The sequence below is a fragment of the Sus scrofa genome, chromosome X, assembly GCF_000003025.6.
Source record: "Sus scrofa isolate TJ Tabasco breed Duroc chromosome X, Sscrofa11.1, whole genome shotgun sequence".
NCBI lineage: Eukaryota > Metazoa > Chordata > Mammalia > Artiodactyla > Suidae > Sus > Sus scrofa.
The window spans coordinates 124,047,443-124,062,821 of record NC_010461.5 but is presented as its reverse complement, the minus strand read 5'-3'; the positions used below and the strand labels follow the sequence as shown (position 1 = coordinate 124,062,821).

Genomic DNA, 15,379 nt, shown 5'->3' with positions numbered 1-15,379 from the left:
ATTTAGATTCATAGGTAGGATCAGAGTGAGAGTGCAATAGTCTATACATTTAATCAGACATATGGCCAAAAAATCAGTTTCAATCCTGAGGATAAGAAATGGAACCCCTGTAGTTAAAAGAGCAGTCTCTGTGGCAAAGAAAAATCCTTATCAGACATGTAGAGTTTCATTGCTGAAGGATTAGATAAAAATTGGGGTATGAAGGATTTTTGATGGCAACAAAGAGTAATGCACATTTTGAAAGTTATAAATTGAAATGTTAAATCATAATGCTACATAAGTGCATGGTTCATGGTACTGCAATTGTCAAATCAAGTGATATTAGGAGAAATTACTTTCTTGACAATAGCCATTTTTGCAAAGCAGCTGTTTAGTTACTACAGAACAAAAGAAAGTATGTGTATTGGTCTACCAACTAGATTTTAGAAGCTCTAACTGCGATTTTCTGAAATTTGTGTTTAACAAAAAAAAAATCTGTCTTGCCAGTTTGGAGAGAAAAAAATATGAATCTTTACATTTGCTTTAGAGTCACTTGTCCTGATAGTCTGAGTTAAATTTTCATTGTCACGAAATGGTGGACATTAAATGTTCTCTTTTATAAAAAATAAAAAACGGCTAAGGCACAAGTGACATGAAAGAAAATGCCTCACTGATAAAGAAAAACGGTAACCAAAGGTGAACCCTAGTGTAAACTATGGACTATGGATGATAATAATGTATCAATGTAAGCTCATCACTGTGGGTGTCTGGGAATGGAAAGCATACGGGAAGTCTCTTAACTTCTGCTCTCACTTTTATTATGAATCTAAAACTATTGTAAAAAATATAGATATCTTTAGATATCTATTAGACAATATACATATAATTATAATGTATATAAATAATATATATATAGTGGCACATTTTGCATAAATATATAAATAACTGCAAAGTTTTTCTTCCCTTTAGCATACCAGCCAAAGTAGCTTCAGGTAGGTATTTACTCATTTGAGGTTCTAAGGGGATGAAATAAATGTCAAATATTTGATCACTAAGTACATCATGTGCTGATCATTGTCTCTGCACTCTCATATAAAATAAGGTTGCTCGGTAGTAATACTAGAGCTCTCATGGGGACCTTTGGGGTATTCATTTTGCCTCTGTAGCTATTGGCAAAATCCCCAAATAAGGACATTCTGAGATCTGAAATAGAGCTTTAGATGTATGTACCAACATGTGCTTTGGGTTTAAAGGAGAGTCCCTTACAAAAAGTATGAAATTAAGAGATTGAACTCTCCCTGTAATGTCAATATTGGATAACGGTGGAGGATTTACTTATCCTGGTATATGTTATTAAAGTCAGAAAAAGATCATTTATATGGACTCGTTTTTAAAAACTTGGAAAACCTTAAAACAAAGAGAAGGATGGTATATAGGCACCAGAATTAAAGTGAAAAACACACAGAAAAATAGGACAAAGTCACTCCTCCCCTCCAGATGGGAATATTTTGTTTTGAATGATTCATGAAAGCAATTTCAGTAATTTAGAAAAAAATACATTTAATTTACTTCTTTAAAATATATCCTAAAACAATGCCATGTTTGTTAATTAACATGTATCCAAATGAAGATAGTGTTGTATTATTCAATGTAAAAAATGCCCATTACAAAAGGAAAGGTCCAAGAATTAATTATTCAAGTTTTTAGCTGAATACAAAATCACTGTTCCACAGACAATGTATATTAAACTTGAAAACAAAGCACTCTAGGTAATTTATATTTAAAGACAGATGTGAAATACTTAAACCATAAATAATTAAGTGCATGTACATATTAATGAAATACTTTTGATCAATGCTAAGGGGAGGTGTCATTTAATAGTGAACCAATGCCAATTAAATGATATTTTGATATCTTTGTGGAAATGACATAGTCACAAACCCATGTTCCAGCATTAATGTTTATGTAGCTGGATCTGCTCTCAATGATTTTTAGCAATTTAAATGTTTATGTAGCTGGATCTGCTCTCAATGATTTTTAGCAATTTAAAAACAGAAACTTAAGTTGCTTTTAATCATTTTTACAAGGCAATAAATAGATTTTTCCTTTGAAATCATTTTTTTCCCATTGGAACTGTCTCTACAAAGTAATGAGTGAATACCAAAGCATACACAGATAACATGGGACTTTATATTCTTTAATTTTTTTCCTTAAGGAAAAACAATGTAACTTTCTTTCTATACTCGTGCTTCCAAACCTTTTGAGACAAATACAAATGCACTGAGGCCAACTTAAAGTTAAATCATCTTTATTGCTAAAAGTTATTTGCCAGCGTTAGGTACAAAAAAATCATTACTAACAAAAAGAAAAGGACTGAAAGTTTGATGCCTATAATTCAATAATTTCTGATTATAATCACAAATTGTTTAGGTTTTATTCAGGTTTTAACAGAAAAGGGGTCTTATACCTAAAAAACAAGCTATGATAAACAAGATGTAATGACTTCAACTACAATTTTTAAACTACTCTAATGTGTTTCAGTGTGGCTAACGCTACTCTTGTGCCATACAACTTAGGTTCGAGTTCTTTCTTCAAAATCTTCAGAATAACAGGGATTGAAGAGACTTTTGAACTATTGCCAGCTCTTGCTGTTGCTGTTTCAGGAAAGGAAATATTACATATTTGCATATTATTTAAGTTATCGTTATATACAGCTCAGCAAACAAAATACCATAATGCTCACATTCCTTAACATTCTTTTTTTTTTTTTTTTTTTTTTTTTGTCTTTTTGCTATTTCTTGGGCCGCTTCCGCGGCATATGGAGGTTCCCAGGCTAGGGGTCCAATCGGAGCTGTAGCTGCCAGCCTACGCCAGAGCCACAGCAACGCGGGATCCGAGCCGCGTCTGCAACCTACACCACAGCTCAGGGCAACGCCGGATTGTCAACCCACTGAGCAAGGGCAGGGACCGAACCCTCAACCTCATGGTTCCTAGTCGGATTCGTTAACCACTGCGCCACGACGGGAACTCCCTTAACATTCTTAATACTAAATATACACTACTTACAGTTTCAACCATTATTTTGTCCTGCAACTTGGCCATTTCTTGTCTAACTTCATTTTGCTCGTCAGTAAGAAGACGGTCATGATCCTTCTCTAATTCCTCCATACTCTAAAACAGAAAGGCTAGTTCAGTGATAAAGCACTTTTTTTTTTTTTTTTTTTTGCTGTTTAGGGCCACAGGTTCCCAGGCCAGCGGTCAAATTGGAGTTACAGCTGCCGGCCTACACCACAGCCCCAGCAATGCGGGATCTGAGCAGGGTCTGTGACCTACACCACAGCTCACAGCAACGCCAGATCCTTCACCCATTGAGTGAGGCCAGGGATCAAACATGCATCTTCATGGATACTAGTCAGATTCGTTTCTGCTGTGCCACAACGAGAACTCCAAGCACTGCTTTTCATCTCACATTCTAAACATGCACAATTAAATTTCAAATTTAGCAACTCTCAATATTCAAAGGATGCTCATTATTTATTCCAAACAAAGATATTGTAATAGATATGTGGAGATCAAAAATACCCACTTAAGTCTTTTAAATGTCATAGTTGAGTCAAATAGTATTATTATAGCAGTACAACAGCAGTACCCTTTGCTCAAGACAATGAGTTGATGTACAGTTATGGTCAAGGTGGAGCAAAAAATGAAAAAGACTAACAGTCCCATAGAATGAAATATCCTAATTTGAAAACCCTCTAATAAGCTCTCTAAACACCAGCTAACAATGCAATTATGATGACTAATAATGAATGCAACACGGATGCAACTACAGATTATCATACTGAGTGGAGCAAGTCAGAAAGAAAATGACAAATATCCTATGATATCATTTATATGTGGAAACTAATATATGACATAAATGAACCTATCCATGAAACAGAAACAGACTTGTGGTTGCCAAGGAGGAGGGGTGGGAGAGGAATGGATTGGGAGTTTAGGGTTAGCATATGTAAGCTATTGTGTATATAGAATGGATAAACAACAAAGTTCTAGTACATAGCATAGGAAACTATATTCAATGTCCTATAATAAACCATAATGGAAAAGAATATTTTAATAAGAATGTAGAAATTAACACATTGTAAATCAACTATACTTCAATACAAAATTTTTTAAATAAAAAAACTTTTTGTAGGAGTTCCCGTCGTGGCTCAGTGGTTAACGAATCCGACTAGGAACCATGAGGTTGAGGGCTCGATCCCTGATCTTGCTCAGTGGGTTAAGGATCCAGCGTTGCTGTGAGCTGTGGTGTAGGTCACAGACCTGGCTCAGATCCTGCATTGCTGTGGCTGGGGTGTAGGCCGGTGGCTACAGCTCCAATTAGACCCCTGGCCTGGGAACCTCCATCTGCCGCAGGAGTGGCCCTAGAAGAGGCAAAAAGACAAAAAAAATTGTAAAATGAATGCAACTTAGTTCCATTGGAGAGAATAAAATGACCTGTAACAGGACCTCCTTAAGTTACAAAAAACAAACTTACATTCTAAATATTTACTGTTCATTCAACAAATAGTGATCTATTGTATCCTCTCTAAAAAGTAGTCTCTGAGGGCTAAGGAGGGGGGTTTCCAGGTCTAGCTGGGGGTTTTTCAGTATTTTTTAAATTAACAATTAAAACACAAAGACATAACAATTTAGGAAGCACATCACGTTGTGGCTGTGTGGTGGAAAATAAGACTGATTCTGATCTCGTTGGCAAAACATAAAGGAGAGAGGGAATTAAACGTTTTCTCAGGGAGGCACACAAGCAAAGCAAGGAGGCCATGGTGACTTAGTGCAGGGAAAGCAACTAATCTGGAGGGGTGGGAGGGAACAAAGAATGCAAACAGGAAACTACAAAGAGAGGGTCTTGCTGTGGGGGACACCTTGAATGCCTGAGGATTTGAACTGGGAAGCTCATGGCAGGTTTTCAGGAGGGAAGGGATACCTTTAGGAAGATCATATGGCAGAGCGGTGAAGGATGGATTGGAGAAGACAGAAATCAGGGAAGACAGAAACCAGTGCAAGCAAGGAATGATGAGGTCCTGAACTAGGTAGGGCAGTGGCAGTGGGAATTCAAAGAAAGAAATAAAATAGCTACTTTAAACAGATAAGCAAAAAGGACTTACTGTATAACACAGGGAACTATATTCAATATATTGTAACAATTTATAATGGAGAATAATATGAAATATATATAGAATATATATGAATAATGGAAAATAATATGAAATACATATATAAATGAATCACTGTGCTGTACACCTAAAACTAACACAATATTGTAAATCAACTATACTTGATTTTAAAAAAGAAATAAATTACAGTTGCAGAGGTGAAAATTGTAGGGCCTAGCAACTGCCGGGTGGAAAGGACAAGGGACTTGGAGGAATCAAAGACAACACTAAAACCACCTTAAATGCTGACACTTAGCAATAACCTTTAGAAGCAATCTTCTTTGGTATTTTATCAAATCTTTACACCAACTAGTAACTGATTCTCAGGGAGCATTAGAGCAACACCTTGCCTACGTAGAAACACTTTCTTTTTCCTTTCTTTAGGGTCACAGCTGTGGCATATGGAAATTCCCAGGCTAGGGGTCGAATCAGAGCTGCAGCAATGGCTCTGAGCCACATCTGCGACCTACACCACAGCTCATGGCGATGCCGGATGCTTAATGCACTAAGCAAGGCCAGGGATCGAACCCACAACCTCATGGATACTAGCTGGGTTTGTGACCCACTGAGCCACAATGGGAATTCCCTAGAAACACTTTTTAAATAACTCTTTTGCACATATATGATTCTAAAGCTCTTTAAAGAATATCTATTTTAAAGCCTTTTACTAGTTTACTTAAACCATCTCAATTAGTTTAAAAAGAGTGTCATAGTAACATCATGTATTTACACAAGATTACCATTAAAAAGAACACTCCCCCCGCCCCACCCCACCAGAAAAGAATGGGAATGTGTGGGATTCCATCACCTCCTAATAAGTGTACGCGTATCTTCATGGAGAAGAGGTCGGTGTCACTGAGGACACCTTGCTAACATGTAAATATCACAGCAGAGCATTCTCAATTCACAAACTTTTAGCCTTCCTCCGGGTTTTTCATTCCATTATACACTTAGACCTTCTCATGTGATTATAAGTTTGCATATAAAGTAATTATTAGCCACTTGTATTCTAAAAGCAAACATGCCATAAACACTCATATAATACATTTGAAAATAAAAGAAGTAGTTATTAATTACAATTGCCTGCTTCATACATAGCATTAACTATTAAGACAAGTAAAAGTCATCTAGAGATGATTTGGAGTTCCTGCTGTGGTGTAGTAGGTTAATGATCTGGCTTGTCTGTGGAGGTGCCAGTTCAATCCCTAGCTCTGGGTCAGATTCAATCCCTGGCCAGAGAACTTCCACATGCCGTAGGTAAGGCAAAAAAAGGGGGGACAAAAGACTTCTAGAGATGATTTATAAACTTCCTACTTTCCACTATGTATTTGTCACTCATCTCCTAAAAATTGATTGTTGAACAAAGAAGTTATGATTAAAGTGTTAATAAAGTACAATTTTCTTCATGATATGTATACATCTAGATAAAATTCCTGCTTTACAGTTCCCTATTTTAAATGACTCCCACAAAATTATTAATGTATCCGAAAATTGGAGTTCCCGTCGTGGCGCAGTGGTTAACGAATCCGACTAGGAACCATGAGGTGCGGTTCGGTCCTGCCTTGTCAGTGGTTAACAATCCGGCGTTGCCGTGAGCTGTGGTGTAGGTTGCAGACGCGGTCGGATCCGTGTTGCTGTGGCTTGCGTAGGCGGTGGCTATAGCTCCGATTCAACCCTAGCCTGGAACTCCATATGCCGGGAGCGCCAAGAAATAGCAACAAAACAAAAAAAAAAAGAAAAAAAAAAAAAAAATGTATCCGAAAATTAAAAACACATTTAGCAAGTAGCTTAAATCCAGAACAATAAATTCAAAATGGAAAATGGTTAACAACTTAAAGGTACAATCTAAATATTTTTTCCCATAAATTTGGAAAGAAATATACTATCTTCTACTTTTATATAAATATTATTTTTATAAAAATCTATTGTGTTACAAAATACAACAGACCTTTAAAAATTGCTCATATAAATTTTGAATTTTTTTCAGTCTCTGGTTCTGAACAATTCTAGCTTGTTGAAGACTCTTTCGTTGCTCTTGAAACATATTCTACAAATACAAAAGAAAAAAGTGATAAATGTGGGTAACATCAAATATTTAGAAAACATTATTATACTTTAAGTTTAAAAGGAACACTCTTTTACTGTACACCTGAAACACTGTAAATCAACTATACTTAAACTTTTAAAAAGGAATACTCGGAGTTCCCTTCTTGGTGCAGAGAAAACAAATCTGACTAGGAACCATGAGGTTGCGGGTTCGACCCCTGGCCTCACTCAGTGGCTAGGAACCATGAGGTTGAGGGTTCGATCCCTGATCTTGCTCAGTGGGTTAAGGATCCGTCGTTGCTGTGAGCTGTGGTGTAAGCTGGCAGCTCTAGCTCCAATTGGACTCCTAGCCTGGGAACCTCCATATGCCGCGTGTGCGGCCGTAAAAAGACAAAAGAAAAAAAAAAAGGAATACTCTTTAACTGAATGCTTGTTAACATTTCCTGTTTTAACAACTTTTTATGATCAATTTTAATATGATCATATTAATAATTATGTTCACCACCACTATACTAAAACCATATAATAAGGACAATCTTTTTTTTTTTTTTTTTGCTATTTCTTTGGGCTGCTCCCGCAGCATATGGAGGTTCCCAGGCTAGGGGTCTAATCAGAGCTGTAGCCACCAGCCTACGCCAGAGCCACAGCAACGCCAGATCCGAGCCGCGTCTGCAACCTACACCACAGCTCAGGGCAACGCTGGATCGTTAACCCACTGAGCAAGGGCAGGGACCGAAGCCGCAACCTCATGGTTCCTAGTCGGATTCGTTCACCACTGCGCCACGACGGGAACTCCTAATAAGCCTATCTTATCATTTACTGAGTAGATCTTCTTTTTCACCCCATCTTGAAACCCTGTTTTAACCCCTTTTTCCATGTTTTAAAGTTTTATTGAAGCATAGTGGATTTACAATGTAGTGATAATTTCTGCTGTACAACAAAGTGATCCAGTTATACACATACACACATCCATTCTTTTTCAGATTATCGTTTATCACAGAATGTTGAGTAGAGCTCTCTGTACTCTACAGCAGGTCCCTGTCCATTCCATATACAACAGGGTGCACATGCCAATCCCAAACTCCTCATCCATCCCTCCCCCATGCCTATCCCCTTTGGTACCCATAAGTTTGTTTTCAAAGTCTGTGAGTCTGTTTCTGGTTTGTAAATGGATAAATTGGGGGAATGGAATTGACATATACACTGCACTACATTTAAAATAGTAGGTAGCAAGGACCTACTGGATAGCACAGGGTAAACTATTCAATACTGTGCAACAACTGTATGGGGAAATAATCTGAAAAAAACAGATAGATATATGTACATGTACAACTGATTTACTTCGTTTTACAACTATACTCCAATAAAATTTATTTTTTAAAAAACTATATAAAAGCAGAGTTCCCGTTGTGGCTCAGTGGTTAACAAATCCGACTAGGAACCATGAGGTTGTGAGTTCGATCCCTGGCCTCGCTCAGTGGGTTAAGGATCTGGCATTGCTGTGAGCTGTGGTGTAGGTCAGTGGCTACAGCTCCGATTAGACCCCTAGCCTGGGAACCTCCATATGCCGCGGGTGCGGCCCTAGAAAAGGCAAAAAGACAAAAAAAAAAAAAAAAAAAAAACTATATAAAAATCTGTTTTAATTCTTGATTTAAAAATCTACAAACGACCCTCCCAATAATGCGTTTACCACAGATAGGCAAAATCTACACAATAACCCTTCCTAACAGTAATTACAGAGGAACTATTCTTTCTTAACAATACTCAAACATGTATTTCTTCTTGGTCATTTCGATATGCACTTAGACGATCCTTCCAATGATGCTGGCCCTTCTGTTCTTTGACCTAATCTCTGCAATAATCTTGCCTCTTCCTTACATTAGCCGCCCCCTTCCACAGTCAAACCCTGGATTCTGTCATTCCCAATAACTCTAACATGTACAGGTATTAATAAGAGCAAAGACTTACACGGGAACTATGCATCAGGGAGTGTTCTGAACCATTTTAAACAAAATTCTTATACGTGATCTCATTTAATCCTCAAAACAACTCTACCAGGTAGGTACTCTTGTTATGTCCCCTTTCATAGATGAGGAAACTGAGGGACAGAGATAAATGATCTTTCTTTGGTTTCACAGCTAGCACTGGTCAACTAGAATTGGATCCCAAACATTTATGGTTCTAGAGTCTAGGCTCTTGACCACTGTGCTATACTGTTTCTCCATTTTTCCCAACATGCAACCACTACCTGCCTGTTTGTGGTTCTTTCCCTTTCTTGCTACAGTACAATACTCTGTCAGGATCAACATCCATTGATTCTAAGATTTTTCACTGTTCCCTATCCCCACTCCAATGACCTCCCCTTTCTTCCTTCCCAACTGAAATTCCGTGGTCTATCATTATACCTATGCCCTTGTACATACCTTGGTCCCCTTCTCACTCTGTCAAGCTGTGTGGTTAACCCCAACCCTGGAAAATCCACCTCTCCAGCTGCTCTGCCACGACCATGCAGAGGGATCTCACTTTAAATTCATGATCACTATGACACTAACCTAAGTTGGACCCATAACAATGCTTGGCAATGGTATTTCCCTAGTCCTCTCAGGAAACACTACTAGGCCTTCTTCTCTGCCCTCAAAAGGCAACTTCTTCCACCATCCTAACTCCTAACGATGACCTTATTATTTCAGTAGATAAACAGAAGCAATCCAAATAGGACATTCATTGCATCGTTGCATCTTTCACCCACCTTTACCCATCTAGATTCATGGGCTCTACCTTCTCTCCTGTATTGTTTCCTGAGCTATTGTTACTTGAGACTTTGATATAATAAGCTAATTTTAAAGCTAAGTCTGATACTAACAGCTAGCTTTTCTTCTTGCTCTTGGGCTTTCTGTATGTCTATATCCCACTCACGAAATAAAGTCTGAAATTGCTGAGAATATTCGAGATGAAGATTCTGCCTGTAAAACATAACAATGAGCACCATCATACTGCATAAAGATATGAAAAAATTAACTGTATTCAAAACAAAATTGATTTGACACAATTTACACTATCAAATAAGAAGACAGTAATAGCATAATAGCAGCTGAAATATTTTCATGGTAAACAAAAAGGTTAAGTGGATGATTCACTCTTTAATTCCAAAAGTGTTGTAACTAATTGAATAATACAAACTCTGTCTGGCATACTCTCTACCTCTTGAAAACTAATGGGGATTTACTGTACTATAAATTTCCCAGAAAAATTCACTTTATGTAAAAGCAGTTTAGTTTCTATGTATGTTCTAATACAGTAAGTAGATTGGATGAGGTTATTACATCCATTTATCATAGATTTCCAAGCAAGAATATTTCACTTAAATATTTCCTCTCTTTGGCACAACAATGATTTTGAATAAAAAGAACAGTGAACACAATTCAGCTAAAATATACAATTTTTTACAATATAAGAATAATATTTTCTACATAATTGAATACAGTTAGCTGTCAAAAGAATAATGATTTAATACATTTACCTTATGTTCAGCTAGTGTAGGTCTAGAATGAATACAAATTAATTTTATGGAACAACAACTCAATTGCTTTTTGAAAGGGAAAAAATGTCATCTTTATTGGCTTCTAGGAAATAAATGTAAATTCTGTGAGGTTACAGAACTAAAGAATTAGGTTAGTTGCACCAATGAACACAAAGAAATTATACAAATGTCATCATGGCTCAAAGAAACCAACCACTTCACCTTTGTTCCTGTTGTGTTTTCCAAACACGATCAATCTTTTCCTTAGCAGTTTTGATAGAAGCTTTTGTATTCATCTCAAACTTTTTCCTCTTTGCAATAAGAGCCTGTTTAATGTCAACTATATAGAAAATATTTATTCATTAAAGTTTAATGTTGAAAATTATTTTGTTCTCATATATTTGAATCAATATGGGTAAATGCTGTCTCAGCAATACACAGACATTTAAATTTTATAATACAGGCATCATTTCAAAAAGCAAGATTTGCTCATTTTCTCTCTCAAATCTTTCAAATACTAGTACCTCAATTCTAATTTTTATAACTGCAGACCATCTTTTAATTTAAAGATAGCGAAAAGGGGATAATAAAGGATTTTTCATTTTTCAAAATGTATATAAAGAAGCTCAAAGACAGATTTTAATTTCCTCGTGAGGAAACAGTTAAAAGGCAAAATTTTCTAAATGTGTAACATATCCTGTGGTTCAAGGGACACATTTAGACAGATTGCCTTTAGAATGCATTATATAAAATGCACAAACTTATCCTTTTAAAAAGCATCCCTCAAAAGGATATAAATAATTATATTGCACATTAGGAAAATTATTTTTCAAGCAATCTGGTGAGTCATGTTTTAACTGTATTTTACTAAAAAGAGACAAAGATCATGGGTATAAAAACCCTAGTTTCAAATAGCAAATTCAGGAACATTTAAAAATATTTCCCTGGGGAGTTCCCATCGTGGCTCGGGGTTAATGAATCCGACTAGGAACCAGGAGGTTGCAGGTTCGATCCCTGGGCTCGCTCAGTGGGTTAAGGATTCAGCGTTGCCGTGAGCTGTGGTATAGGTTGCAGATGTGGCTCGGATCTGGTGTTGCTGTGGCTCTGGCGTCGGCCGGTGACTACAGCTCCGATTGGACCCCTAGCCTGGGAACCTCCATATGCCGCGGGTGCAGCCCTAGAAAAAAGACAAAAAAAAAAAAAAAAAAAAAAAGAATTTTCCTGGAGATTTGTAAATAACACTTTTATCCATCAGTGCTGTATTTCACAAAATTATAATACTTTAAATAAAGCTTTGCAAATCATATGGTTTGACTCGAGGGATCTATAATCAATAGTTATCTTTTGATAATCACAAAGGATCTGCACTAAAATAAAAACATTTTAAACATCCAGAAGCCATCTATAATAAGTGGTTTATGAGGAAGCTCACAAAATAAGCACTTTGTCGCCACGAAATAGAGCGAAGCTTTCAAATCATACTTGCCTAAGAGGATTATCTCTATCAAAGAGCCACAAACGGACCCAGAAGTTTTGTCAAGAGTCCTGTTCTCTAGCAGAAATAGTGTAACTAGTATCTCACAGAACAATGTAAAATTTCGAGTATGGGGATCTGATTATACATCTCTCAACAGCTAGATAGCCGTCTTTAGTTTTCTAATACACAGATTACTAGTGTAAAAACAACAATAATGAGTTATTTTAGATGATTGAATTAGTGCTGCTACACCAAAGAAAAGAACATCAGAAAGTCATGAGAAGTAACTAAAGAAAATTTAAAACTGACATTAAAAATTTGTCACTTAATGTGTGCACACAAAAGGCGGTACAAACTTTTCTCATTGATGTCCTTCCCCAGTCCATGAAATGAACACATGCACAAAAGAAAAGCATCATTATTGCCTCATCAGTGTTAGTAGATTCTCTTTTCACAGCAACAGTTCCAGGGGTAAATAAGGAAACCTATAAAGTCAAATCACACTAAACATGTGCATAAAATCTTGTACCTGAGAAAGTCTTGTAATATACTAACATTTCGATTTGTAAAAGCAATATTGTCTAAAACAACTTTAATTATAAATATCATTCAAAAGTACCTTGAAATCCTTCCAGCACCTTCTGTACTTCATTCCTGTGAAGAAGTTACATCAAACATTATTAAATAAAGTCCACGATTGTATGAAAGAAACGCCCCCCTAAGGACTTCACAGACAATACTTGTTATTTGAGACAAGATGACTGTACCTAGCAAGTGAAAATTACTTTAAAAACATTACCCCAACTCTTCCTCAAGTGTGTCCTCATAGGGTCTTTTCTCCCCATGGTTATCAGTAGCTGGGTTGTTTCCTGCATTGAAGTACAAATGGAAAGCATTTAAAATGAAGCGTGGCATTTTGATCAGCTTTCACGGAGAAGCGGCCTCGCCGTGGAGGGTTTCAGGCTCTGTGCTCCCCGCCGCCCGCCCCCCCCCCCCGAAGCTTTTAAAGCAGACATAGGAAAGGCATCCCCTACGTGCAGGTCAGATGACGTGAGGTCAGGGACCAGGGCCACTTTGGGAAGACACTGTCACAAGCCTTTCAGGGCTGAACGTCACAGGGAACGGGGGAGCTCCCAGCAGCTATTCTTGGCGCGAGGGACTTGGGGGCGCCGGCAGGAGCGGCTGTGGAGCTTGCATGGCCGCCCCGGGTTGGGTCTGGGATGTGAGGGGGGTGAGGCGGGCACCCTCCAGGACGGGACACGGCTTTGCACACACGTGGATTTCCCTGTTTACCTGTGGAGGACTGAGAGCCAGTGACCCGAGGGACCCGTGTGCTGCGCTCTGCAAAGGTGTCTGGGGAGACGGTACCTTCGGGGACATCCTCTGGCCCACTCGGCCCTCTGCTCTCCTGTCCCTCAACGTCATAGACTTCCATCCCCCGAGGCTCCATCGGGGGGGCGCGCACAGGCTTCCTCAGGCGCCTCCTCGCAGCAGGTGCCATGGCCAGGTGTCTTCAGAGGCAGAGACAGCTCTGCTGCACCTTGGGAGCGCAGACTTCAGGAAACGGGCACACGGTCAAGGAGCGACGCCAGGCCAGGGTCCTCGGTGCAGACCAGCGCGGGCTCTTGCTGCCCCAGGAGCTGACAAAGCGGAGGGTGACCGTGACACACACCCCCTCCCCCAAGGGCTGCGACGGAGGACCGGCGCCCGCACCGGCGCCCCCCGCCCCCACCCCCGGCCCTGCCCGTGGACATCTGAGGGTCAGGCGCCCTCTGCCAGACTCTCGGCTCCACGTCGGGACAGAGGCCACCCCTGCCCTGGGTGCCTGGGTCCCCAGGGACCACGTGGCAGGCTGGAGGCCCGACCTCAGGCAGGAGCAGGACAAAGACAAGGCCCCGAGGCTCCGCAGGGACACGGAGTCAACCGCTCTGCGCCTGCCCAGGCACCGGCAGGCCGGGGGCCTTCCCCACACGCCCGCTGCACCCCAGGACGATCTCGCGGCACCTGACCGTCCCGCTCCGCGGCCGGGCACGAAGGAAAGACGCGAGGGGACGGACCCTCGGCCCCCGATCAGACCGTCCCCTCCCGGGACATGGGCACTGACAGACCTGCTCCCTGCCCTGGGGCCCGGCCCTCAGGGGCCCCGCCCTCAGGGGCCTTGTCCGGGCCTGCGGAAGGGAGCCCCATGGGGGGCCCGGTGGACACCTCGCCTCCGAGGTCAGCCTGGCCGCCCCCACTCGCCCCACGCTCTGCTCCCCTCAGGTCTGAGGAGGCCCCGCCCCTCCCCCATCTGCCCCCCTCCTCCCTCCCCCCCCCCGCCACATGGCTATGCTGGGCCTCGGCCCCCTCCGGGCCTCCCTGAGGGTCCCTCTGTCCCTCCCGCCATCGCCCGCGACGGCCACGCCACCTCCACAGGCGGACGCTCCTCAGACGACCTCGGCGTGGAAGGCGCAGGCAGGCCTCTCCTGGGCGGGAGCTGCGATGGTTGGCCCTCGCAGTGCGCATGCGGGAGGCGGGGCCTCGGCCGAGCCACGCCCCCTGGAGGGGCCGGCCTCCTGGGCACCGTGCCAAGGCCCCCCGGACCTGCCCTGGGCGTTTCCAGCTGCCAGCTTCCAAGGCGCTTCTGGTGGCTGTCTTCCTGGGACAGCGCAGAAGGATAGGGCTTCCGGAGGGAGCACCTGGGTGCCCACGCCGCCACCTTCGCCTTGACAGGGACGTTCCCGTTTCCCACCCGGTCCCCGCCCGGGGTCCTTCCCACTCACCCCTTCACCTTGCCCCCTTGCGGAGGAATAGCCGTCCTCCCCGGTGTTCTGGGCAAACCATACCCCTCCGTTTCCAAGCTTTGGGTCTTCATCTTTGATTTATTTACCTTGAACTTGATTTGATGGCCGTAGGGTTCATTGACAATGGTGTGTTGGCTTCAGGTGTGCCCCAAGGTGAACTTCCGAAAACCAAAAGTCCACCACCAGATGGCTTCACGGGGCAAATTCTAGCAAACGTTCAGAGAAAAGAGTTAACACCCACCCGGCGGAAACTCTTCCCGAACCGTTGCGGGGGGGGGGGGGGAGGCGGAAACTCTTCCCGAACCGTTGCGGGGAGGGGGGGAAGGGGGGGAGGTGTCACCAACAGTATCTATACGTGCCA

At 41.2% G+C, this 15,379-nt stretch overlaps 1 protein-coding gene across 2 annotated transcripts; it reads right to left on the bottom strand.

Moving 5' to 3' along the window:
- LOC100622897 (synaptonemal complex protein 3-like) lies at window positions 2,292-14,726 on the bottom strand. Of its 2 annotated transcripts, none has more exons than XM_003360489.3 (9): window positions 14,643-14,726; window positions 13,529-13,875; window positions 13,035-13,104; window positions 12,855-12,889; window positions 10,981-11,098; window positions 10,102-10,201; window positions 7,141-7,239; window positions 3,046-3,150; window positions 2,292-2,633 (listed from the first exon to the last, which is right to left on the bottom strand). In XM_003360489.3, exons 2-9 carry the CDS (start codon window positions 13,734-13,736, stop codon window positions 2,580-2,582), a joined length of 789 nt encoding a protein of 262 aa, XP_003360537.2. In that variant the 5' UTR covers window positions 13,737-13,875; window positions 14,643-14,726; the 3' UTR covers window positions 2,292-2,579. The 2 variants fall into 2 exon arrangements, with proteins under 2 accessions (XP_003360537.2, XP_005674029.1); XM_005673972.2 differs by having other exon boundaries at window positions 13,604-13,875.